The sequence below is a fragment of the Gymnoscopelus braueri genome, assembly GCF_963280865.1.
Source record: "Gymnoscopelus braueri genome assembly, chromosome: 17".
In the NCBI taxonomy this organism is placed as follows: Eukaryota; Metazoa; Chordata; class Actinopteri; order Myctophiformes; family Myctophidae; genus Gymnoscopelus; species Gymnoscopelus braueri.
The window spans coordinates 24,768,300-24,793,429 of record NC_137617.1 but is presented as its reverse complement, the minus strand read 5'-3'; the positions used below and the strand labels follow the sequence as shown (position 1 = coordinate 24,793,429).

At 40.1% G+C, this 25,130-nt stretch overlaps 3 protein-coding genes across 4 annotated transcripts; 1 reads left to right on the top strand and 2 right to left on the bottom strand.

Annotated features, from left to right (window-relative positions):
- Window positions 1-253: 253 nt before the first annotated feature.
- Window positions 254-5,302, top strand: bricd5 (BRICHOS domain containing 5). The gene is made up of 6 exons (XM_080455973.1): window positions 254-412; window positions 774-905; window positions 1,113-1,262; window positions 1,658-1,759; window positions 3,519-3,669; window positions 4,850-5,302. Exons 1-6 carry the CDS (start codon window positions 359-361, stop codon window positions 4,942-4,944), a joined length of 684 nt encoding a protein of 227 aa, XP_080312099.1. The 5' UTR covers window positions 254-358; the 3' UTR covers window positions 4,945-5,302.
- A 4,536-nt stretch (window positions 5,303-9,838) lies between these two features.
- mlst8 (MTOR associated protein, LST8 homolog) lies at window positions 9,839-16,358 on the bottom strand. Of its 2 annotated transcripts, none has more exons than XM_080455964.1 (9): window positions 16,296-16,358; window positions 15,817-15,966; window positions 15,583-15,634; window positions 15,275-15,437; window positions 14,742-14,817; window positions 13,942-14,094; window positions 12,579-12,703; window positions 11,838-12,001; window positions 9,839-10,994 (listed from the first exon to the last, which is right to left on the bottom strand). In XM_080455964.1, exons 2-9 carry the CDS (start codon window positions 15,943-15,945, stop codon window positions 10,876-10,878), a joined length of 981 nt encoding a protein of 326 aa, XP_080312090.1. In that variant the 5' UTR covers window positions 15,946-15,966; window positions 16,296-16,358; the 3' UTR covers window positions 9,839-10,875. The 2 variants fall into 2 exon arrangements, with proteins under 2 accessions (XP_080312090.1, XP_080312091.1); XM_080455965.1 differs by lacking the exon at window positions 16,296-16,358 and adding an exon at window positions 16,045-16,249.
- An 866-nt stretch (window positions 16,359-17,224) lies between these two features.
- On the bottom strand, window positions 17,225-23,596 carry meiob (meiosis specific with OB-fold). Its single transcript, XM_080454678.1, has 14 exons — window positions 23,515-23,596; window positions 23,159-23,234; window positions 22,672-22,729; window positions 22,209-22,340; window positions 21,932-22,004; window positions 21,479-21,674; window positions 21,084-21,184; window positions 20,003-20,055; window positions 19,703-19,798; window positions 19,425-19,517; window positions 18,861-19,005; window positions 17,949-18,135; window positions 17,657-17,743; window positions 17,225-17,486 (listed from the first exon to the last, which is right to left on the bottom strand). Exons 2-14 carry the CDS (start codon window positions 23,213-23,215, stop codon window positions 17,379-17,381), a joined length of 1,386 nt encoding a protein of 461 aa, XP_080310804.1. The 5' UTR covers window positions 23,216-23,234; window positions 23,515-23,596; the 3' UTR covers window positions 17,225-17,378.
- Between the last annotated feature and the right edge of the window lie 1,534 nt (window positions 23,597-25,130).

Below are 25,130 nucleotides of genomic sequence, written 5' to 3'. Positions count from 1 at the left end.
ACGGAATAGAGGCAATGGAGAGTGGTAGATAGTTAGTAGAGAGTAGAGAAAAGGAGGAATAGGAGCGGATGGCAGGGAGACAACATATTTGAATCGGTTTTTGGCAAGCTTCACTTAGTTTTGAATGAGATGGAAGTAAGGGGGTACCTGTTTTGGGAGGAAACAGAGGGGCTACGAGAGGGGGGAGGGCTCTGCATAGAGAGAGGAGGGGAGGTTTGAGTTGGAGCAGAGAGAAAGAGGATCTGTACCAGGTGTATTACCTGTGTTTTTCCAGCCAGTGCCGCTCATGACCACCTTCTCCATGCTGAAAGCTGAGAGAAGGGTGCAGAACAAGTGAGGAGCTGTCACGAGACACAGGATGGTGAGGTGTTGGAAACATTCACAGAACAGCTCAGAAGAAGCGCAATGCACGGTAAGCTATTTTGTTTGCTCTGAGGACTCTGTGAAGCTTGGATAAAAAACCACACCATGTGGCATATGAGCAAGTTTTTGGTCAGGGCAGGAAATTAACGTTCTTATCTACAGGTCACAGTGGATGGTGAAATCCAAATATTCACCATGCCACTGTGATCTCTTAGGATCCAGTTAATTTATTGTGTTGTTAAATGTCAGTGATTAAGTCTGAAGGACAGGACATCCCTTTGATTAAATATAATATTGTTCTATTATGCAGGACAGGACACATAACTTTGTATTTGCCAGTAGAGAGTAGCAAGTAGAGATTGCATATTCTTTATTTGAATCAGAATCTTGTGTTGCTTCTGTTCCATCAGGATGGGGGTCCAGCAGGGTCCCCCAAGTTCCCTCACAGGGCATTTTGGGTCAGTGTTTCTGCATCTCTGCTCCTGGTAGTAATCGCCCTTGGTTTGACAGGGAATCTAGGTCTGCCACAGCAGCGTGCTCAGGTAAGGGTCAACATTGCCTCACCTGTACAAACATCTGTCAGGTTTTCCAGATTTCCTCTGTACACTACCCCACCAGATATTGTAATCTATTTGAGGTACTAATCATTTCAGCTGTTTCGGTTGGTTTATTCACAATGACTCAGTTGCTAGAGTTGAACTTGAATCAGTGGTGTATCGTATCCATTAAACGTGTTCCCACTACTGTAGTCTTTACAGATCGTCCGTATCACAATTCCAGACCAGACTGGAACTCTGATCAACCAATCAGCGCTTGTGGACAAGCAAAACGACCTGGTGACCTTTTCTGTGACCTCCCAGATGAACCATACATCCACAGTGATCTTCGATATCAAACATGTAAGGAAAATATTTGGTTGCATCATAATTCAGTTTGTCACATCCCTTTGATAGTCTGTCTGGACGATTCTACACAGATAATGCAGTGGATGTTACAATTTAAACGTTTGTGTAGGTCTCCTTTCATGCATTCATCCCACATCCATCCTCCATTAGTACTGTAGACAATTATTTAAAGAATGTATACATAGAACCTAATCATTACATTGCATTACAAAACTCTAGTATCTCTCATTCAAATTGTTACCAGACCATTCCTTGTATTTCTGGTTGAAAATCTACACAGTGAGCTCAAGGGCAGGCATGGCATAACGGCTAAACCTACTGTACGTATAGAGCTGAAAGAAAGCATTTAGTTTGATAAAAGTGCCATGCTGTATTGTTCTTTTTCGTAGGGTCTGATATGCTACAAGCCTGATAACCAGGAGAGCTGCTTCCTGCGTAAGATGGACAAGTCTGACTATGATAACGTGCACTCCTTTCAGTCAACAAACGAGGTAACAAAATGCAATTCTTTTATTTTTAATGTACCATCTCCCCTGTCCACAGTCCACACACACACACGCAGGCACACAGGCACGCACGCAGGCACGCGCGCACGCACGCACGCACGCACGCACGCACGCACGCACGCACGCACGCAGGCACGCACACACACACACACACACACACACACACACACACACACACACACACACACACACACACACACACACACACACACACACACACACACACACACACACACACACACACACACACTGTACCAGGATATGAATCCATCTCATGTGTCTAATCAACAAAATGCCTGTAAAAAGTCAGCCAGTGGAGAAAACACTAAGTTCGGTTTGCCCTTTTGCGCTCTGCTAGTCTCATCTCAAGCGACCTGCGTTTGATCACTGACTCACTAATGTGCGAACTGGCACCCTGGTGGCATTCAGTCTCACTGGGACTCACTTGCAGATTTTCCCTACTGCTTTCTTTGGCTTCACTTGGCTTCTTCACTTTTCTGCCACTTCACACAAAGAAAGAGGTTTTTAGGGTGAGAGAGGGTGTGTGTTGTGAGGGGTAGGCTACTAGTTGTGGAAATGATACAGGGTCTTATAGTCTCTGGTTCTCTCTGTCACACGCTTCTTTTCTTTATCCATTGTTTCTCTCCTCTGTCTCTCTCACTTTTTTCCCTTTCTCCTTCATCTCTCGCTCACAATCTTTCTTTCTTTAAGCTACTCTCTTCCTCTACGGTTGAATTCCTTAGCACATCCGATCCTCCTAACCCTCTCTGTGTGCCTGGGATCTTCTTACAGGTGAGGGGACAGCAGCAAGTCGGAGCCCTAGACCCTGCACAATGGGCACTCTGTCTGTGGGGCTTTTAAGACTTCTCTGTTGGATTAAAAGGCAGCCTAATCTGTTGGTTAGGCAGAGAAGGGCCAGCATGTTTGATGGCAGACATCTAAACTGCTCAGTCCCATGACCGTACACAGACTACTCACCATAAGCTAATACTACTATTTGGTGGAAATGTTGAAATGATTCAACATGAGACCAAGATGACAAGATGATTTTTCTCGTTTGTATTTACATGGAAGAAAAATGAAACAATTTGGAACCTCAAGTTTATTTTTGTGATGTGTGAGAGTCCTGTCTCTCATGGTGTCACATGTCTCATAGAAAAAGGTCTTCGGTAATCAAACCTAGCTACTGATGGCTTTCATTTTTATCTATGATAGGTTGGATAGGAGAGAGATGTGGGGCCTCTCTGTGAGTCAGTTCTTCTGTCCCTCAACACAATGGCCTTTGAGAGCAGAGCAAAAGATTATTACATGACTCACTCAAGCATAACAGGACTTTAAATGGTTCCCTATCGGAGACCATCACCAGCATAAATGGTACAATTACACACAGCCTTTTTGCCAAATGAGCGAGCAAATAGACAACCTTGTTGACCTCAAAGGCAGTAATACCGGCCCTATTAGCAGTTTAAGTTTCAAATCCATCGTAATCTCAGTTTGAGTGGTTGGTCTTGGTTATGGTATCATTCCCTGAAGACTGCTGTGTTTATTTCACTTGACCCGGTCAATATAGCTTCTCACGCGTATGACATGTCAACTCGACTGAAAGAACTGTCCATTCTGTTTCAGGTATCCAGTGGGGGAAAAAAATTACTGTCATTAATTAATTCTGTTATAATGTTGTTACAAAAAAAAAAAAAAAAGATACCGCCCCATGTCCTTGAATGCCTCTTTTTGTGTTCAACAGAACCAGTACCAGTTGTCTGGGAATAGGACTCAGAGACAGACAGAGTTTCTAGGGGTGCTGGGAGCCAGTCAGGTGGTTCTGTCCACCCTGGAGGAGCCTCTTAAGGATCTGTGTCAGGACAGCTCCATCCACTGGACCCAGAAAGCCAAAGGTGAGAAAACCAAACCTTGACCACATTATTATTAGTGTGGATCCACAGTAGTCAGGATTGCTTGCTCACTATAAAATGTCCATGACAAAGATACGTGTAAAGTATTCAACATTTATGTTTAATGTCAGGCCCTTAATCTGATATTCTTAATCAGAGTGACTAAGTTAGAAGTAACCATAAGCTTCACTCCCAAGACCACAAGCATTACAAGCAACCAATATAAATGTGTATAATGGACGGCAATATATTGGCCAGACAAGATTCCTGTAATGTTTGAACAATGCTAGAAAGATCATGTACTGTAGGTGCCTAGATAAAATCTGTTATTTAATGATTCTCACCTTTGCATCATATATTTGTTTGATGATTTTTTTTGGCTACATCTTACTAACATTTTGTAGTGCTGTTTGGTTGTCTTGTGAAGTTTCTAATTACTGTGCCTGTAATTATCTGTTTGTGTCAATACAGACACAAACCAAAGCCAAATATGCCCTATTACATTATAATTGACCTCTATAACTAAAATAAAAAATGAAACACCTTTAAAATCCCAAGGTTAATATGAGCATTAAAACAATATTTTAAATATGTTTTATTTGCACATGCATTCCATAAATTCCATAGGGCTGGACCACACATGGACATCACATCATCAACTTGCGATGGGCGTTGTCCCACTTGAGTAAAAGATGCACCGTTTCTAAAATAATTTAAAGTGTTTTTAATTTGACATATTTTGTTATAGAGGTCAATTATAATGTATTGAGGCATATAGGCTTATTAGCCAGGGATCCTTTTAAACAGAGACCACAGCCAGCCCAATTAAGCAGCAAAATGTCTGAGACAGAAACCTAATCCTAAACCATGACACGATGACCTTTTCTCTGTAAAGACCAGGCTAATGGGCCTTTCCACGTTCCTCACTCTATTGACATTTGAGTGAGTCACACAGACAGTGGTATTAATAGTATATTCAGTACCGTAGTGGGTTAACCGTTGCCTTCGTGCACTACCTGGTCCAATGTTATTATCTTAACACAACATGGTTGTTTCCTAGGACTGTTGTCTCTCTCATTTAAGTTTCTCTCGATAAGAGCATTGGTCAAATTAAAAATATATTGTAACTGACCCCAGCTCATGTTTTTTTTTCCTTCTTTTTTCCCCCTATGTCTCTCTCTAGGCCCAGGCAAACAGAGGCTGGTCTATTTCTGCATCGACATCTGTTTTCCCAACAACATTTGCGTGTCCGTGTGCTTCTACTACCTGCCAGAGTGAGCATCTGCTCCCCCTACGCTTCTCATTCACTCCCTGGCCAAGAGCAGGCAAACCAAAGTTGTCCTTCTTACCTCCCTGCTAAGCTGAAACAACCCCCCCTAGCAATAGAACAGAAAAGCAAACCCACCTTTCGGGTAAAGAGACACTGCACCCTGTACCATGCATTAGCTTTTTTTTGCCAGTCAGCCAGTAAGCCAATGAACCATCCAGCACTACTCCCCTGTCCCCTTCCTTCCTTCCTTCCTCCAGAGAGAAGTGATGGAGACAGGCTGTCAGGTTTATCTCCAAAGCCCCGTCGCCACTCCCTTTATGGGTAATGTCACATTTCTCTCCCCGAGGGCAGAGTTTGGAGACTATAAAAGAATGTTTCTTTTTTTTTTAACGTCTATTATTGTATTTCCTGAAAACCATCACTGAAGAGTGCTTATGTGTAACTGAAGTGTTTTGATCTCTTCAATAAAGGACGACTCGACCAAGGATTCTTTTCCTTTGTGACTGACCATCCCTTATGCCTTTTTCAAAACTTCTACATCAGGTCAAAACTGTGAAATTTGAATTTCACATTATGTTGCGAGGGAACAAATGAGGCATTCAGTTTGTCAAACGTGCACCTCTTACAAATATTAAATTAAATTATGATTAATTTCTCCATTAAAAACTAATAAGAGTAAGAGTATAGGTGCTAAACACAATTAGGACTTTGCTCAGGAATCATCTTCTGCACAGTCGTCGAAATGCGTACTTTTAGGTTAGTGACATTGTAGGCCAGTGTTTCTCAACCTTTTATGGCCCAGTGCCCCGTATCCAATATACAGGTCCCTTACCGGCCCCCACACCCAATCAAAATGTAATTTTTATTATTATTGTGTTGCTTATATAATTTAGAAAACATCTCATTGATTCCAAATATCCAATTTTACATTAAACTGGACTGTTAGTATCTATTTATTGTAATTATTAGCCTACATCCTGTTACAATTATAAGTAGAATTGTATGTATATGGATGTCAGGCCCTGTCATACCAGGCCCCTCTCACAGCACTGAATGGCAGGGCTGTCATGGGCCATGGCCCTGTCGCAGGCACTGTTATGTCATATGGTAATATGGTAACAGCCCTGGGGCCTATTTCACGAAAGCAGAATTAGGGGTTAAGCCTGGATTGAACACCTATCCTGGCTTTATTTAGCCAGGATTAGCAGGATTAGCGATGAATCGGTTTCATGAAAGCTGAATTATCTTGCCAGATTAGTTTAGCCAGAGCACCCTGGATAAGTGTATCCATGACTCGATTTCACGAAAGAAAATGTACGCAATCCTACCTTAGTTACCATGGAAATTTAGCTGTGAAGTTAGCCTGGTAGGGACCAGGCTAACAGCCAAGCTTACTTAATCCAGTGCCTTGTTCTTCCCTGTTTTTCCACAGTTAATTCAACACATGGACTCATTGTAATGACCCTGCATTCAAATAAAATGGAAATAAATACAATAAGATATAATCAATGTAATTACTGAAATAGAATGTGACCATGAATCATAATTGTTTCACAATGACTCATGTGATATGTCATTGTCACTCTGTTAACACTATAGTTCATATTGTTGTTAGATGTTTGATAATGTTACAGATTTTTTTTTATATTATAAAAAATGTCTGACAGACATTTTATATATATATATATATATATATATATAATGTTAGTTATATATTATCAAACATCTAACAACAATATGAACTATAGTGTTAACAGACCTTCTAGGTCTTCATCAGACAGGCCTTCTAGGTCTGCCTGATGAAGACCTAGAAGGTAGAAACGTTGCAAAAATAAAAAGTGAGTTTCTTGGAGCTTGAGAACAGTGTGCAGACTTTCTTCTTCTTTTCCTTGATTCTTCCCTTGATGTCCAGCACCTGGCCTAAATGCAGGTGTGGGATGTGCACACAATCTTCTCTTTGAAATGGTCCCCGTCTCCCCAGCTCTTTAAACAGAAAATACATGTTCAGGTCAGGAGATAGAACCCCATAAAGGTCATTGATTTACTTAAATTTCATAGTAACTTTGTCTGCTTATTTTTTTCTCCTGGACAACTCCTGTTCTTCCATTTCTCCTGTTTTTCTCTTGTTTTTGGGGATTCCACCCTTTTTGTGTGGCCCTATCACTGATATGCAGCCACGGCCATTCATTTCAATTTACTAGTTCCTTGAGTTTTTGATATGCAAATCACAATGGCAGTATTTGATTGTTCGGTGAAGGTGGGGGGTTATTTCTGAAAGAACTCTGTCTAGCTATAGCTAGAATTTCTTTCTATGAAAGGTTATAACCTTTCACAGAAAAAAATTAAAAAGTGCTGGAGTATTTCAACCTAACTGTACTAACATTCAAATGAACGGTACAGTAGTTTACTAGTCAAAGACACATCTGAACCATGTGGCTGGGTGATGGTGTGGTGGTCTAAGCATCAGACTCAGTGCAGAGATTCCATGTTCAAATCTCAATTCTAAAATTGACTGCTTTGAGGTCAGTCAGGGTATGATTATACAATAACAACAGATAAGATAAATAATTCATTTGTTTGAAAAAGTAATGTTTCAAGCGGGAGACAAACCCAGACTCTCAAAGTAATGGGGGAGTGAGTCAAGTAATTAGCGAGGTGCGCCACTGAGGCTATACCTACAACAGTCAGACCGTTCAATAACAGGAGATTTTTTTCCATGAGGGGGGGCGGGGGGCTCTTGACCACGCTGGGGGTACCCCCCAGGACATTTTTAACAGAGTAGATGTAATTTCCAGTATTCAGTATTTACAACGTATCGACGTTGTAAAAGACGTGTCTTTTCAACAGATATCTCTTTACCCACTGGGCACACACACAATACAACGCCCATACGCCGTGCATACACCGTCCATACGACGTCCGAGTCAGACCTCAGTCAGCAGCTATTTTGAAAAAAATACGTTGAAACGACGTCGACTCACGTCTGACTCGGACGGCGTATGGACGGCGTATACACGGAGTTTGAGCGTTGTTGTGTGTGTGCCATACCTGCCAACCTCAGACCGTCCAATAACAGGAGATTTTTTTCCGGGGGGTGGGGGCTCTTGACCACGCTGGGGGTCCCCCCGCAGGAAATTTTTAACAGAGTAGATGTAATTTCCAGTATTCTGGTGGATTTTGGGAGTTTGACACTTTTATCAGGCTTTACTTACATAGGATCCATTAAAAAGTTAAAAGTAGCAATAAAAGAGCCATATTTAATAATAACAAATAGCTAGTGCAGTCTGGATCTGTCATGACTGTCGTGGATGAACTTCAACCTGGTGTTTGCACTTTCTCAATTTTTGACCCGTTCATTCATCTACATAAACGTTCGGATTTCAAATATAAAGTTTTTGACCTGTCCCTGGCGAGGGTGCATGGGAGTTGAAAGTGTGGGTTTTGCTTTCACCGCGGCTGCTCTATCCATAGCTCAGTCGGTAGAGCTCTTGACTTCAGACCATAAGATCACGGGATCGAATCCCAGCTCAGGAATCAGAGCAATCTGGCTCCCACCTGTCTACTATCTTTTTTCGCCTTTATCATAAAGGTTGCTGGACAATATATAGAGGATGAAATGCATAATTTATTAAATAATATAAAGGTAATATCAAATACATTGTAAAAAATCACACCCTGTGTGAAGTGGGCGGTGTCTTGCTAGCTAATCACAATACTGAATGGAGTCAACCAATCATGTACAAAAGATAAATACATTTATTGAAACACTCTTTATGATGGACGAAACCATAACTTGAAAAAAACCAATTTTTGGTTTTTTTCAAGTTATGGTTTCTTATATAGGGCTATGCACATGTGTCATGTGACACTGGACAATCACAGTCCTGAATAGACTGTGATTGGCCAATCACAGCGCAGGATAATTGTACAAATTTCCTGGGCCCAGATCACAGCGCAGGAAAATGTACATTTTTCCAAATCTCACTTATAGGGGCGGTTTCACCGCCCAAAAATGAGAGACATGATGCTTTATTAGCAAGACAGTCTTTTATTATATTATTCCTCATTTTGCTGGTTTTCCCTGAAACCCCTTTACTGTTACAGAGTAGAAATGCCTTAGAATATCTGCTGCTGATGATGTGGCCATAGCTGAATGGTTAGAAAGCCTGCCTGGCAAGCCATTGATCCCAGGTTCGATCCCAGGCCTCAACTATGTGTCAAAGTGTCCCCGAAACTGAGTGATGGTCTAATGGTCAGACTTTCAGCATGGATCCATGTTCAAGTCCCAGTCCTATAGTTCAATGCAGGAGTACTTTGACATTTTCAAGGCTAAAATACAAAAGAACTCAAAAGCATGACGCAAGAGCTTTCTGTAGATGGGACGTCAACCTTGGGTTCCTCACACCGGTTACAGTTAAATGTTGTAACTGGTTTTATACAACTCTATAGTTGTAACCACTGCATAAAAGTATTCCACTGTTATGAATTAACCTAATCATAGCCTCTATGGTTTATCTGTTGCAAATTCGTCTGAAAAATGCATATTTTATATTTTTACGCTTATTTGAAACGTGTTGGACGCAGGGATTTGTTTTCAGGATGTTTACTTCCGGGTATGAGGACCCATAATTAGTAGCCGTGCAAATGTGCATTTTCAAATTAATTAATTTAAATTAATGTCTAATAAAGTCTGAAACTATGGCTACCATCCTTATGAGAAGGCAGTGGAATTGGATTGGGCATGTAATCTGTAGATAGTAGGACAACAAGTGCCCTTCACTGGACACCAGACGGTAAATGTAAAAAAGACAGACCCAAGAACACCTGGCGTAGTACAGAAGAGGGAGAGCTGAAGACTCGCATCACACCTGGGGTTCTATATAAAGACACTGGCCCAGAACAGACAGGAGTGGAAATCCTTTATTTCTGCCCTACATGCCAGCTGGCATAAAGGGCAGTAAGTACAGTAAGTGAAAGTAAGAAACTTGGGTCCTTGAGGGGGTTCCAGGGGCTGTTTGAAAATAGCCTATCTTCAAGCTCACAACGCGTTGCGATGAGACGCGTTGTGAGCTTGCAGATCGGCTATAGCCTATTTTCAAAAAAATCTTGAAACAATTGGATACATCTTGAATATTATTTAAACATTTTAACAACAGACATCTTGTATGGGGGTCCGTGGCGCAAGATATTTTCAGATGGGGGTCCGCAGCCTTATACATATTAATTTGGGGCTCCTTGACATGAAAAAGTTTGAGAACCACTGCAATATACAGTTACACAACTATTCAATGACTTTACTTTAAAAGCGGTTGTTGATTCAGATTGATATAAAATGTAATCACTGAACATAATGTACACATAAAACAGGGTGTTTTATAAAATAAAAAGACATCGCCCGTAAAGAGAGTTTAAAGGTAAATACCTTTAAAAATGTCTCTCCCAGAGCAGAGCCGGGAGGGGTAAAGTTAAAATCCTAGTTAGTGAAGCTCTCTTAATGACAACGTCTTTTTAATTTACTCATTGATAGTGTGACTTTGCAGTGGCGGGGACTGTCATTATTGTCATCGCAAACATCAACACCATTGTAAATCATAGTGTCAATGTTTCATTATTCGCCCCTGTATGACACCACAGTAGAGTTGTGAGAAACTGTGCAGCAGACATGGACTGATCATGAGTTGTGTGGGATTATTTCAGGCCGACTCATGGATCACACTGCTGGGAATCACTGTCTGTGGAAGAGAGAAAGGCCTGTGACGGTGACAATCACTGACATTAAAAGATTCGACAGTTCGCATCGACCTCGAGGGGACACGTCTGTGCTAAGAGTGCCATTTCTTTAGTGCTGATCTGCCATTTCCTCCAAAGATTCCTTTTGTCCATATTCCATGGATGTGTGTGTATTCTCGCTCTATCCCCTCCTTGCCGTCTCTTCTTCTTCAGCCCAGTACGCTGTCATTGAAAGCCAGACACACCACAGCTTTCTGATGCCCGCTATACTCTCTCTTGATCTCCCCAGTCTCCACACACCACAGACGAGCCAGGTTGTCAGAAGAGGCTGGGAAACAGAAGTAACAAGGTTGAGCTTGATTACATTTCCAGACTTTTTACTTTATTACTTCTTGACAAGTCAATTCATCTTTTATTTGATTCAATACTACTTTCTGAGATAATTTCCTGTATTCTATCTCTTCAATAGCATACTTGTTAATCTTACTAGTATGACACTATAGCATATGATTACATTGATTATTCTGAAGGAAATTCGGTCTACATAGTAAACAACAGTGGACATCATATGCAGCCAGGAAACAACAATTATCCAAACATCCAGCACTTTCACAAGATAACACAAACTACATTAACAAGTGATGACAATTCGGAAAGCTGAAACTTTCGTTTTGCACAGGACCAGAGTGGGAAGTCGGTCGGATTAGCAGATCTCCAAAGAATATTGATGAATCCACAAATCACCATATATGGAGTACCCTGATGTCATCAATATGATGTCATATACTAGCCTGGACCCCATATTTGGGCATGCCTCACATGGAACTCGATATATGGGTATAAAAGGTACACAGACAGACAGACAGACAGGCAAAACGTCCCAACTTACATTGTTCCCGAGTAGGCCTATGTAGTAGTTGTATTATTATAGTGATAAAAAAGAACACTGATGTGTATGAGGTATTTTGGACTTGGTATGTGTGGACTATCCAGATTGGAATTGCCTTGTTTTTATGCAGTCTGAACAGCAAAAAAAACACATGATTTTTGCAAATCAGATTTGAATCACAGTCCTTAGCCTTGTTCAGACTGCATAAACCCCATTCAACTTTAATCTGGAAAGGAAATCAGATTTGGGTGGATTTGGGACAAACAGCAACAAGGTACTGACCAGTTACGATGTACTGAGAATCGCCAGAGAAGGCACAGTCCCACATCCAGCCTCTAGAGGTCTCCCCAGGGTTGTTACTCTTGATGCTCAGCTCAGTCATCAGAGAGAAGTTGGACGTCCTCCAGATTTTACACGTCTGGTCTGCTGAGCAGGTGGCCAAGAGACTAGATATGGATGAATTGGGTGTAAGACAGCGAGCATGGAATATCATTATGGTCATGATCAGGACAGCAAACGAATGTTACTTCCCCAATAGTCTTCAACCACTGACACTTAGGACTGTCACGATTACAAATTTAAGTTGAGGATTAATTATTACTCAAATAATTGCGATTAACGATTTAATTGTGTTTCTGTCGTTGAAAATTAACACAAACTTATTACATTATGAATAAAAATTACATTTCTGTTTGGCTTTTAGCTTTCGTAAACAAAAGTTGCACAGGGCAGATATGACAAATATAATCACATATTTAATTACTTTATACTTAAAAATAAACATTAATAGTGGAAATAGCCAATCTAGATCTGCTATTTCCACAATTTTTGTCATTTTTTGAAAATATGAATCTTTTTAACATGGAATTGATTATAACGATTATGCAAAAATAATTGCAATTATATAAAATAATTGCGATTAGACGATTATGTAATAATTGTGACAGGCCTACTGACACTTCTTCACCACTAAAACAGATTTGTAGAATAGAATAAGTATCGTAGAGAAGTTAGAGAACTCACGTGGAGTCGGGGCTGAACTTGCAGCGCAGAGAGTAGCGTTTATGTGAAGGGATCTTGGTCTTGGGAATGAGCTGGGTCACCTCGTCTCCCATGCCCCCTGCGAGGTTCCACACGTAACAGTTCCCCTGGGAGACAACAGACAGCAAGAAGTAGATTATAGTCAACGTAATCATTCATAAGTAAAAGCAGAGAGGGAAATTCAGGCCAAATGCTGGTGAATTTTAAACATGGCTGGTAAGTTTGACTACTCGACTTGCCATTTTGGCAGGCAACTAGTCTGCTCAGAGGTCAGATTGTGTTCCAAATATTATGTTGAGTGTCTTTTGTCAAATAAATGTGTAGGCTTTCATTGTGAATGTTGGCTATAAAGTCTATGGACAACTATCGTCTCAACTTCTCTGTGGATATGTGTGAGAGAAAGGGAAAATGTCAGTGAACAAGAGAAAGTAAGAGTGAAATTATGTTATGATGTTAATTTTGTAACTTTAGAATTATCTTTTTGACAACTATACAACATTAGCATTTATGTTGCTCAGTGAGGGAAATGCTTCAATACTCGAGCTTTCCTGGCTGTGGTGTAATATGTCATCAGTTCATATAGTGTCAGCATTTTGTGAAATAAATGCATAGACTACAGCTGTAAATGTATACAATCTACCAACAACTGCTGTCAAGTGCTGATGCTCTTATGTAAACATGTCATGCCTCAGATTTGAGATCTGATTTCTGTTTACTTTTCAAATACATATGCATATTAATAAGCAGTACTGTAAAATATATCAGAATTATCCCAGAGGCTTATTTTCATCCGTAGTCCCTGGCCAGGTGTAAAGCTTGTAATCTAAAATGTGTCTAACATCTGCAACGCTGGCATGAAAAGCTTAAAGGGCAAGACCACTTTGGACATTTTTATTAAAAAAACAAACAGTACTGGGTTTGGTGATGTTCTATATTGTCTGAATCAGCTATGTTTGCGTTCGTTTATGTGCTAAAAGAGTGACTTTGAGAGCTGTTTTACCGTACAATTTAAGTCAATGAGGAGCACATTTTGAATTATCAATTTCTAATCAATGGAGCAATTATTTTTGATTTCTTGCCCACCTTTGGAGTTACATCATGGCAAGGTAACTACACAACCCAAACCTCTACCAAAGTGGTCTTACCCTTTAAGCACAAACGGGGGAGGCTTTGCTTCAGCTCGATTAGGTTTTGTGTAGACAGGAAAGGCCAGTATTATGCTCGATCTCTGTGTAAAGGTGGCTTCAGCTTTGCATGCCCATGTATAATTATATTCAAACAAAACAATTATTGATGATTCAAAGAACACTTTCAATGTTTTCAGTCACAACTCTTGCATACTGACCAAGCTGTTGACTGCTGCCATGTAGCTGGCGTCTGGGTCGATGTGAACAGAGTTGATGGAGACCTCTGGCTCTGGAATCAACTGCTCATTGTGGTCAGTCTTCAGATCCCAGATATGGATCACTCCACTCTGGTCCCCCACTATCAGCTCTGCCTGGAAATCATTAAAACATTCTCATCCAATCCAGACCAATTTACAAAGAGTGGAAGAGCAAGGAAAGAAACTAATTTACATTTTATACTGTCAAACTAATTTAGTAGAAGGAGACGGACACTGTTATCTAGCACATCCACAGTACCATGACGGTAAATGTTAACAAAATACAATACTTCTATGACCCTAGATTGTAATATCATAGAGGTAAATGTTGCTACCTGTAACATAAAGGAAGGAGCATGAAAGACAGAGGAATCTAAGGAAAAGCAGAAATGCAATAAGAGCAGATGAGGTAACAACAGAGTATGTCTTTGATAAAAAGCAACATGCTTTCGACCTCCAATGGTCCTAATGAGTTACTGTATAGATATTGCTGTATAGACACGGGCACCACGCAAGTCACGCTGACACAGGCTCACTTCACACAGCTGTGTATAGTTGTCATTACAGTTATAGTTATCGTGCTCGGTCTGAACAGCTCTATATACAGACATTTGTAGTTTTTCGGTAGATAGATATGCGTATGTCACCTCTTGAGTGTTGAAATGTCCCTGTACCAATGTCACCAAGGAAAAACACGTGTACACCAGCTCCCATAATGCATCTACATTTCATTTTATTCTGAATGGATTTTAATGTTTCACCTGGTTGGGATGCAGGCACACACAGTTGATGGGAGCATTGACCTGGAAAATCCTTTGACATTGTAGGTTTCTGGACCTAGAAAGAAAAGAGTTTGAAAAGTTTCTTGTTAGTTTTACACTGACATAAAACAAATCAGAGCAAGAGCAACAGCCATGTGTTCAGTTTGTGTTGTTTGTGTCCTTATAAATAACTTTTAAAATAATAACTATCTTTATTTATATAGCACCTTTCTAAACAGCAGTCACAAAGTGCTGCACAGAAAAATTGCACGTTAAAAGCAAAAAGCATGGAAAACAAATCACAATTTAAAAGGATGCAACTAGAAAATTAACAATGAATTCAACATGAAAGCAGGGGTAATAGGCTGTATAAGAAAAGAAAAGGGGAAGTTATATAACATGGACGGGTGCTTTACAAGAAATGCTATTCTGAACACATATGGACAACAAATGTGCATGAACATAAGTAAATGAGTGATGGTGTTAGGGTCCGGGAACAAAGCAAACAACAATCTGAGAGACAACTACTCTACCTCAGGTCCCAGATGCGAGCCATGCAGTCCTCTCCTCCTGTGTACATCCAGCGCCCATCTTCATGGAAACCTACTGACGTGATATTCTTACTGACGCCGTCATAATTGATCACTGGGTTGGGGTTGTTGGAGTTCAGGTCATACATCCGGATGTGCTGATAGCCTGAAACAGAAGCAAGATTTTCAATTAGCATTCGATATAATATACCCAAAGATATAGCTTTGAATATTTTTACAATAACAATTGTGTTACTATACTATTGATGTCATAGATGAGTAACAGAAGGTATCATTCTTTGTGGGCCTACCTGCAGCTGCAATCATACTCCTGTCAGGAGTCACTTCAAGTGAATTTACTTGCTGAAAGCAAATATTAAGGATAAATTGCAATTCATAGAAATGTGTAGCCTGATAACATTTAAACATCTGTTTTATGATGCGTCTGACTTAGCCTTGATACAAGTCAGTCATATATATTATATGACAGATGACCATCTTGTGATCCAAGGCTACGTCTGACTCTGAGATCAATGCAAGGATACAGAGTCCTGATGCTGGACTGTCCTGGTGCAGATCCCGCTGTGGGCCTGCCAGAACCGGACCGTGTGGTCGTATCCAGCCGTGGCCAGAATCACAGGGTCGCTGCCCACCGTCCCCTGGTTCACGTTCATGATGGCTGCTATCCGTCAATCCTGTGGATGTACGTCACAAACAATTAAGCGTGAATCATTCAACAGATATATACAGCTATTTGATATATAAATACCGACCAGAAACTGTTCAGTCCTCCTGACATGCAGACAGAAGTGGTCCAAGATACAGTGGCATATTGTCTGACTCGTGTCTGCTAACGTTAACCTTCCTAGCCAGTGGAGCATAACATTAGCTCTGGTCCATAGCGGTAGGAGGTCTTCAACTACCTTCCAAGCTAATTTGACATAAAACAATTTCTATCATTACTAGCAGTTTGCATTGCGTCCTGTCATTAAGGACAATGATAAATAACCTAGGTTGGGGTTACCGTTGTTGTTGTTGTTGATGACAATAGTAGAGATCATATATGTACGTCTGTTTAATGCGTCCCTCTGAAACATGAACGACACGAAACATTCCTATATGGCTCGTCAAAACAAGGGGTCCGACCGCGACACCTAGGGGGGCCTCAGGGTTACTGCAGGGTGGCTGCCAAATTATTGTGATAGGAAACTTTTTGTTTATGTCTGAGTGAAGATACATGATACTGTACACATGGACATGAATCCAATATATTAATAGCACTGATAATTTGTAAAACAAAACAAATACAAACATTGCTATTTGCATGTACACAACACTGTTGATGGTGCTGCTGTGAAATATAGCATCACTTGGAGAAAACCCATATGCACTTAAAAACCTGTGGAATACTTCCACGCACGAATACTTCTCACAACGGTCAAAAACAGATGAACCAACCTGTGCATTCACAAGCCAGAGCCCATAGACACTTTCAGAGTTATTGGGGGTCCATGTCCTAACATACATAAACTTGGGGTCCTTCGAATTAAAAAGTTTGTAAACCACTGTTGCACTGTAATATGCAATACAGTTTTATACAATATACGTATAGTTGGAGTCCCTGCTTTGTCTCTCAAAGGGTCCTTGGCCTGAAAAACGTTGAAGCACTCACTTCGATAAGGATGTAAAATGAATAGGCTTCAACAGATTTAATACACATACTACAACATTTTCACAAATCAAGAACACAACTTTATTGAATAAATACAAATAAATAATGGAATGTGGGGGGGGGGGGGGGGATGAAAAAGCGATATAGCTATTGCATAAATACAGGTAAATAAAGAATACTGTATACTCATTATAACAAATATATATTCACAAAGGATCACAACTTAACTGAATAAATACAGATACAGTAAATAAATAATATAATGCAAATCCCAAAGATGACAACTTAAATTTACATGCAAAGATAACCACCAAATATTACTCCCTTTGCCAGTCGAGCATCTTAACAATAGAACACTGTCAAAAAACAGTTACAGCAAAACGTCTCCCTGTTGAGGATTCTAGGGTCTGCATGTTTCTGATGAATGTTTCCTGACTACTGTAGCAGAGCAGACATATGTAGTTTCACTTCACCAGGGTCAGCCATTGAGCAGGACAGAACTGTCGCCGCGACTCCCGTCCTCATCTTGCTAGAAGGGAGGATCTAGAAAAGATTTCAAATATTGTTTAACTTACTCATTTTTTCGTGTGACAGCATACGGTAGCAGAGCACGCAAAGATAATTACGGTAATTATGCATTTTGTTAAATGTACATTTATTCTAGCAATATCAGACACTGAAGAACAGAAAGAAAGCAGATTAGATGTACTCACCTTCACATATATTTTGCATCTCTCCAAAAGAAACTTCCATTTCAGTGCAGTCTGCTGCTTATCAGTCAAACCTGCAAACTCCTCAGGCTGAAACAGAAAAAAAACATCATATACAGTACGTCATATACAAAACATCATATACGTATAGAGAGAGAGAGAGAGAGACAGAGACAGAGACAGAGACAGAGACAGAGACAGAGACAGAGACAGAGACAGAGACAGAGACAGAGACAGAGACAGAGACAGAGACAGAGACAGAGAGAGCAATCACTCCTATCAGATGTTTACTGACAGTGCAGCCAAGTGTCTTGTCAGCAACAGGGCTTTTGAGGGCGCAGGAGTGGAGGGTTCCAGTGTGGTCTGTAATGTCCACCATCATGTCAAACCCTGTGGTGACACACAGGGGCTGTTCCTTTCCTGGACACATAGAGTTACTGCAGCTCTGCATCTCCTCATTCACCAGGTATTTACACCTGGAGCTGGAATAAAAGTCAATTTGTTGAAATTAATTAAATAACACAACATGTGTCTATTGCAAACCTTTGTCCACTCTCTCAGACTAACTGTGGTTCGGCACCCAAACTTGGGTCACAAAATTGTGTACAGCAACAGTAAGGGCAATGCATAATGCTTACATGAGCCAAAGTAACAAACAAACTGCGTTGACTAATTTATATGTTGTTGTTGAGTTTTTCTGATTTACGGATAATTAGTTGTTTATTAGTATGTGTAATATGCATTTGTTTATGTATGTTTAAGAACAAGCAGTGGTATACCTTGGAAAACAAAAACATTAGTTTAGATCTTGTTTTTGGTCAGAAAATATTGCATTGTTTATCCTGAGTGTATGGAAAAAAACTAAACAAATACTTTTGCTTTATTGAGCACAATAATGCTTTATATTTACCTTCAATTAAACATGTTATTTCTTTACAGTCAAACAATTAATTGTACATTAATTATTATCATAAATGAATACAGCATTGGGTTTGGTTTACGAGTATTATGACAAGTATGGATCAATATTTCTTTTGTATTATAATAATAATCAATATTTCATTGTTTAAATAATAATTCAAATAATAATAGTTTGTGGTTTATACATTAGCACTGGCATAACTGTATGTAATTTGTTTGGAAAGTTGGAGAAGATACAAAAAACAAAACAAAAAGCCTCCAGCCTTTCACTTGTGAATAATCTCACCATCTAGTTCTTATGACTTTGGAGACAGAAGAGTCCAGGTTCATCTTGGAGATGAAGCTATATGTGATGCCGAAGGAAGCATCGGAGTTCTCCTGGGCTCTCAGTTTCAGCTGACTCACTGTGTACATGTCACTAATAGAATCCACTGGAGAGAAAATAGAGACAGGAAACAACAACTGTCTGATACTCAACAAGTCTATACTTGCTAAAAGTTGTAGTCAAGGGTTTGTCACATGCACATACTGTACATACACAGTCACCGTTCTAAGTTCAAATCTTATGGCATGTGGCTAGAAACTATCCCTGATCCTGCTAAATCGGGACCTGATGCTCTGGTACTGTTTGCCAGAAGGTGGCAGGGTGAAGACAATGAACTGTACATTATTTGGATGACTGGGGAACCTTGACAATGCTCTGGGCCATCACCCTGCTCTTCTGGGTATAGAGGTCTTGCATGGCTGGCAGCTCAGTTCTGGTGATGTGATGTGCTGCGCTGTTATGACCACCCTCTGTGTGGTCTTAAGGTTGTCAGTCTAATTTAAATGAGTATTTATTATAACCTACAAGGCACATCTTCTGGCTTGTCATCTTCATCCAAAGCCCCAGACTCTGACACCTCTTTAGCGTACTTAAACAGCAGGCTGGCCTCTTTGGTGTCTGAAACCAAGTTAGGGAATGGTTAACAGTGATAAATACTTTGCTGGCTATTTTGTAAATACTATACTTATTTTCATTGGACATGGACATGGACATACGGTACAGTATCATCTAGTTTCATAGCAGATGAGATAACTACTGTACAGCACATCTTATGTATTAGTAGATCTGTATTGGTCTCTTACCAGGATTGACGGTGATGATGGTTTTGCAGCCAACGGTTGCTGCCATGCAGCTGCGAAAGCTGTCAAACCCAATCTTGGCATCTGCTATGAACAGAACTTTTGAGTAAAGAGCAAAGGGAGCATGAATGTGAGTTATCTTGAACATAAACACGAAAAAAATCGATCTCAAATTTCTATTTCCATGTTTCTCTTTTTAAAAAGAGATTGCCATCTTAATAAGACATGACAGAAAGAAATGAATCCAGGTTAACCAAACGTTCACTTTGTGACTGAGGGGCATAAAAGGCTCTGTTAACCTACCCGTCTCCCTTGGTATCAGAGTTTGCATGAGCTGAATGGCTTCTCTGTCCCAGCTGTGTGTGATACAAAGGTCAGGGAGTCACTCCGGGGGGAAAGAACATGGTGAAAATCAAACACATGTGGAGAACAGGGGTTCAGGCAGCTGAACTTTAAGCTTAGTGTCACCAAAATAGACCTGACGTCACAGTAGTCTTAAGTCTAGAGGAAATCGATTCAAAGCGGGGCTCTCTACAGCTTGATGTCTCCAAACTAAGCCTGTAAATAATGGTAATGATAAGTGTAAGTACTCTCACACACCTATAAGTAAAAGGGAACTCGATCCAATGTGGTGATATTTAAAGATTGATGTCACTGAGATATACAACCTGGAGTTACAATGCTCGCACACCCAAAAGTCTAGACATGACCCAGACAGAGTCTATCTAAAGTCCAATGTCAGCTATTTCACTATGTAAATAATGATAAAATCACTGCAGGATGCAGTATGCTGAAACACCTATTATATGGGAACGTGATCTTATGGCAAGTGGAGAGAGTACTGTAGCAAACAAATATTAACATGACCTTTTCCAAATGAAGAGATTCATTCTAAGACTGACTTATGTAGTTTATTACTGTACCTATTAATGGATATTGTACACTCTTGTTCAACATTATATATAATATGGTTCTGTGCTTTATTAATCCTGCACATGCTGAGATAAATTCCCAGACTGATAAATGTGTAGATGCATGTTAGGGGCATACGAGCTGGAGCTGATCTCGCAGCACTGCTCAGTGGGTTCTGCTCCTATTAGCAGTGGTGTAAAGTAACTAAGTACATTTACTTAAGTACCGTACTTAAGTACAATTTTGAGGTATTTGTACTTTACTTGAGTATTTCCAATTTCCAATACTTTTACTTCTATTCCACTACATCTCAGAGGCAAATATTGCACTTTACTCCACTACAATTATTTGTAGTGGATATACATTTTGGTGATGAATTTCTCCACAGAGATCAATAAAGTATTACTTAACTAAATGTAATCAATTTAAACTTTTGAATCAGGAACTGTTACACATCGTTTGTCTTACTCACCAGACTAAGGAGAAGGAAGTGACAGAATCGTCAAAGAGCTTCACCTCCAGCCTCTGACCTTTGCGTCCGTCTGAGGTGGTGAACTGTTTGGGCTCTGCAAACTGAAAGCAATGACCAGAAATATTTTGTTCTTATCACCATGTCTTTCCTTCCTGTAAAGAAGTAGCTACATTATATTATGTGCAGGATCTGGCCTCTCCCGGAAACCCTGACTCCTGTCTTTAAAAGCCATTATGTTAACTCTATCTTAATTGAATTTCTTTCTTTCTTTTTTTTCTTTCTTTCACTCAGATGCAACCCTCTGGTCACAAGCTCCTTGTATCCATGCTTAAAAGTTGATACTGAAAACTTCACACAATCTAATATGTATACTTCATTCCATCATGGTGACCTACCGATTTCAATGCGGCCAGTATATTTATCACATTTCCACTCAAGCTCTGTCCATTGGCCACTATGTCTCCTAGAGAGTAGAAGTCCCTGGGGTCCTTCCCCGGCAGGTTTAGTAAAGGCAGCAGGCTGTCGACGGTGTCCATGTCAGCACACAGAGACATCCGGGAATGGACCTCTGTCAACAACAACCTATAGGGGCTGAGACAGGAGAGGATATACAGTAGATCATGGTCACCAGCCCAGCTGGGCTTTTATTATGCTGTCATTCCAGGTATTTCACAAGCTACTTAATAGCTGTCGACAAGTAGTCTAGAGTGAACACAATTCTGTCCAATGCAACAACTTTCAACACTGTGAAAACTGTGTTGAAAGTTGAATTGGGGGTACAATGGCTTGATGACATTAGTGCTGTAACATATCATCATTATAAGCACATAAACACAAACAGTTATTACCTTGGCGTTGTGGGGCTGTATTTTTCATCTTTCTCCGGATCTTTATTGGCCACCAGAGGATTTTCAATGATTACTGAAAAAGGATAGCAAGAGCCAATATTGTGCATTTAGAATTAGTAACTATAGCAAGACATATGTTGTGCTAATATTGCTTCAGAAGATAAATGAATTATATTAAGAAACTATGGCAACAATATATTATGCAAAATGCCACTGTACATAATTTTTTTTTTTTTTCAAATCATCACTTTCAATAGGGAAATACTTGAATCCACACCACAGTCTCCATGAGTGAAGCTACTGGAAAGCAGGTTGATGTATGCCTCGTTACCCCAAGATGCCACATTGATGAAACCGTCTGGTGAGTCTTTGATGGTGAAGCCGAAAGTGAATCTGTCAAACCCAACATCTGAAAATAAACGTGCATGAGTGTAGCTTGTGCTGTTTGTCTTATTTTATTATTAAGTTATCATGAAAGAAAGAAAGAAGGAAATTAAGAAATAATTCAATTCATAGACTTGGCATAAGAGAGAGAACCAGTATTTGAACATTACAAATATTAAGATAATATATGGGTTTTAGGTGGTTGGCTAAAGAAATGTTAGTTTATATTCCTGGCAGTAGGGGGCGGTAGTGTACAAGACATTGGTTGAAGTACTCAAGAATATTACTTAGGACAGGGTATCTATTCTAGCAACACTGATTGATTGATGAAATGTAAATTGTATCTGAATCTGAACTTTTCTTGTCAGGGAAACTCTTGATGTCGGTTTTCCCAATGATGACACCAACCATCCTCTGAAAAACAAAGGGACCATACATTATGGGCAAAGAATTCCATGTACACGTACTAAGTAGCCTGTTCACCTGCAACTAATTCAATAATCTGTGGTAATAACACACTTGCATTTGTCTTCGTCCTAGTCTAGATTATGCCAGAACTAACAAAAGGAAGGAAAAAAACATATGTTGGCCTAACTGTGTAACCTCATTTAGAAGCTTTCAGAAGGCAGCTGTGATTATAAATTGAAAACATATCAGGCCACATCGGCTGTTTACAGTGTGTGTGTGTGTGTGTGTGTGTGTGTGTGTGTGTGTGTGTGTGTGTGTGTGTGTGTGTGTGTGTGTGTGTGTGTGTGTGTGTGTGTGTGTGCGTGCGTGTGTGTGCGTGCGTGCGTGCGTGCGTGTGTGATTTTTGTTTCAAGGTTGAAAAATAACAATACTCACCAGATGTGAAGCGTTGGGATGCAATTCAGAGATGGCAACATAGTTCTGACCTGCCATTTTAGTTGTTGGTCAAATCCTTTTCATTAAAAAAAAATTGTTAATCCAAGTCAACTTTAGAAGAACGTAATTCAATACACATTTATCAAGAGAGTTTTAAGAAACACTTAGGTGCCAATGATGATAACCAAAGACCAGTGGTGGAAACAGTACTCAAATATTTACTTAAGAAAAAGTATCAATACCACAATATAGAAATACTCTCTTACAAGCAAAAGTTCGATATTAAAAATGTACTTGAGTAAAAGTACAAATGTATTGGCAAAGTAAAGTAAAGCAAAAATGCCTCAAAATTGTACTTAAGTACAGTACTTGAGTAAATGTACTTGGTCACTTTACTGGCAAAGACATCAACCTCACCTGACCTCGCACGACTTCGTTCTCACCCCCTGAAAGCCTGTATATGGATTTAACTCGGATAAACACCGTATATTCTGTATCAACTATAAACCCTTATCTAACTATTCGTTTTGGAATGGTATTTTTCGACATTTGAATCAATGGCGATGTTCCTTTTCTTCGTGGTCACCGTTCGCGCCAAACTGCTTCTTCTCCTCCTCCTCCTCCTCTCGCGACACAGCTGAGAATCAGTGCGCGAGCAGACAGTCGCATGAAATATAGTGCGTCACACGGTGGCGTCGCGCGCCGAAAATATCTACAATTTCACAGCATGTTGCTGATGAGCACTTTGATGTGGTCTAGCCGATATACTATAACTCAATGGTCTAGCTCATAGAGTTTTATTGAAAATATCAATAGACATTCATCATACCAGTGGTGGAAAGTAACTAAGTACATGTAGTCAAGTAAGGTACTGTAATTTTGAGGTACTTTTACTTTGCAGGAGTATTTCCAAATTTGTATACTTTTACTTCTACTCCACTACATCTCAGAGACAAATATTGTACTTTCACTCCACTACAATCATTTGAAAACTTTAGTTACTATTAGTTACTTTTTTAAATTATTATTGCAAAACACAAATTAACCACTTCAGGCCTATATTTCGGCCATTTGAAAATAGCCATGTCAATACTTTTTCCACCACTGCTCTGTTGTAGTCTAGCTCATAGAGTTTTATTGAAAATGTCAATAGACATTCATCACTGCAAATGCTGCTGTAAGGCTAATGTACAGTAGCCAAATGAATTCACATGAACAATGTAACAGCTATCAATGATGTTGCACCTGTTAGCTACACTCAGCTATATATGCACAGACTTGCAAGCATTATGCACACACACACACACACACACACACACACACACACACACACACACACACACACACACACGCGCACACACACACACACACACACACACACACACACACACACACACACGCACGCACACGCACACACACACACACACACACACACACACACACACACACACACACACACGCACAAACACACACCTACACACACGCACACACACACACACACACACACACACACACACACACACACACACACACGCACAAACACACACCTACACACACACACACACACACACACACACACACACTGGAGTAGGCCCAAACCATAACACTCTGTGCCTCCATCACAAAGGCCTAAAGCGATGCCTCAGGCTGTGATATTGCCAGTTGGAATAATCCCACCTGGCTGTCATACACACATGGGGATTTGTTCTGAGACAGCTCTGAGACAAAACTGACAGATATTTGTATAGCCAGATTCTCTGAGTGGCTCTGATAGCACTAAGCTGTTAGTCGACATGATACTATTTGTTACACACCTGAAGACTCAGGTCTTGACTCTACATTTGGCCATTGAGCGTTCCACTGGAGCAAATCTCTTCACCTTGCTCAAAGGTACATTGGCAGATGTTGTTTAGGAAGAGGATGTTAAACTACCCCAACCGTAGTTTTACAGCCAGGACTCAAACCAGCGGGC

Excerpts from the sequence above, each read along its gene's own strand:
- meiob (XM_080454678.1), bottom strand. The coding sequence starts at position 23,215 with ATGGCAGGTCAGAACTATGTTGCCATCTCTGAATTGCATCCCAACGCT. Across the intron at positions 18,136-18,860 it reads AAAGTCATAAGAACTAGATG|CTCCAGGTGTAAATACCTGG; the intron begins GTGAGATTATTC and ends CTTTTATTCCAG. Across the intron at positions 17,744-17,948 it reads ACAAGACACTTGGCTGCACT|CCTGAGGAGTTTGCAGGTTT; the intron begins GTCAGTAAACAT and ends TTTCTGTTTCAG.
- mlst8 (XM_080455964.1), bottom strand. The coding sequence starts at position 15,945 with ATGAACGTGAACCAGGGGACGGTGGGCAGCGACCCTGTGATTCTGGCC. Across the intron at positions 14,095-14,741 it reads TGTGCCTGCATCCCAACCAG|GCAGAGCTGATAGTGGGGGA; the intron begins GTGAAACATTAA and ends AATGATTTCCAG. Across the intron at positions 12,704-13,941 it reads TGGCAGCAGTCAACAGCTTG|GGGAACTGTTACGTGTGGAA; the intron begins GTCAGTATGCAA and ends GTTGTCTCCCAG.
- bricd5 (XM_080455973.1), top strand. The coding sequence starts at position 359 with ATGGTGAGGTGTTGGAAACATTCACAGAACAGCTCAGAAGAAGCGCAA. Across the intron at positions 1,263-1,657 it reads TGATCTTCGATATCAAACAT|GGTCTGATATGCTACAAGCC; the intron begins GTAAGGAAAATA and ends TCTTTTTCGTAG. Across the intron at positions 1,760-3,518 it reads CCTTTCAGTCAACAAACGAG|AACCAGTACCAGTTGTCTGG; the intron begins GTAACAAAATGC and ends TGTGTTCAACAG.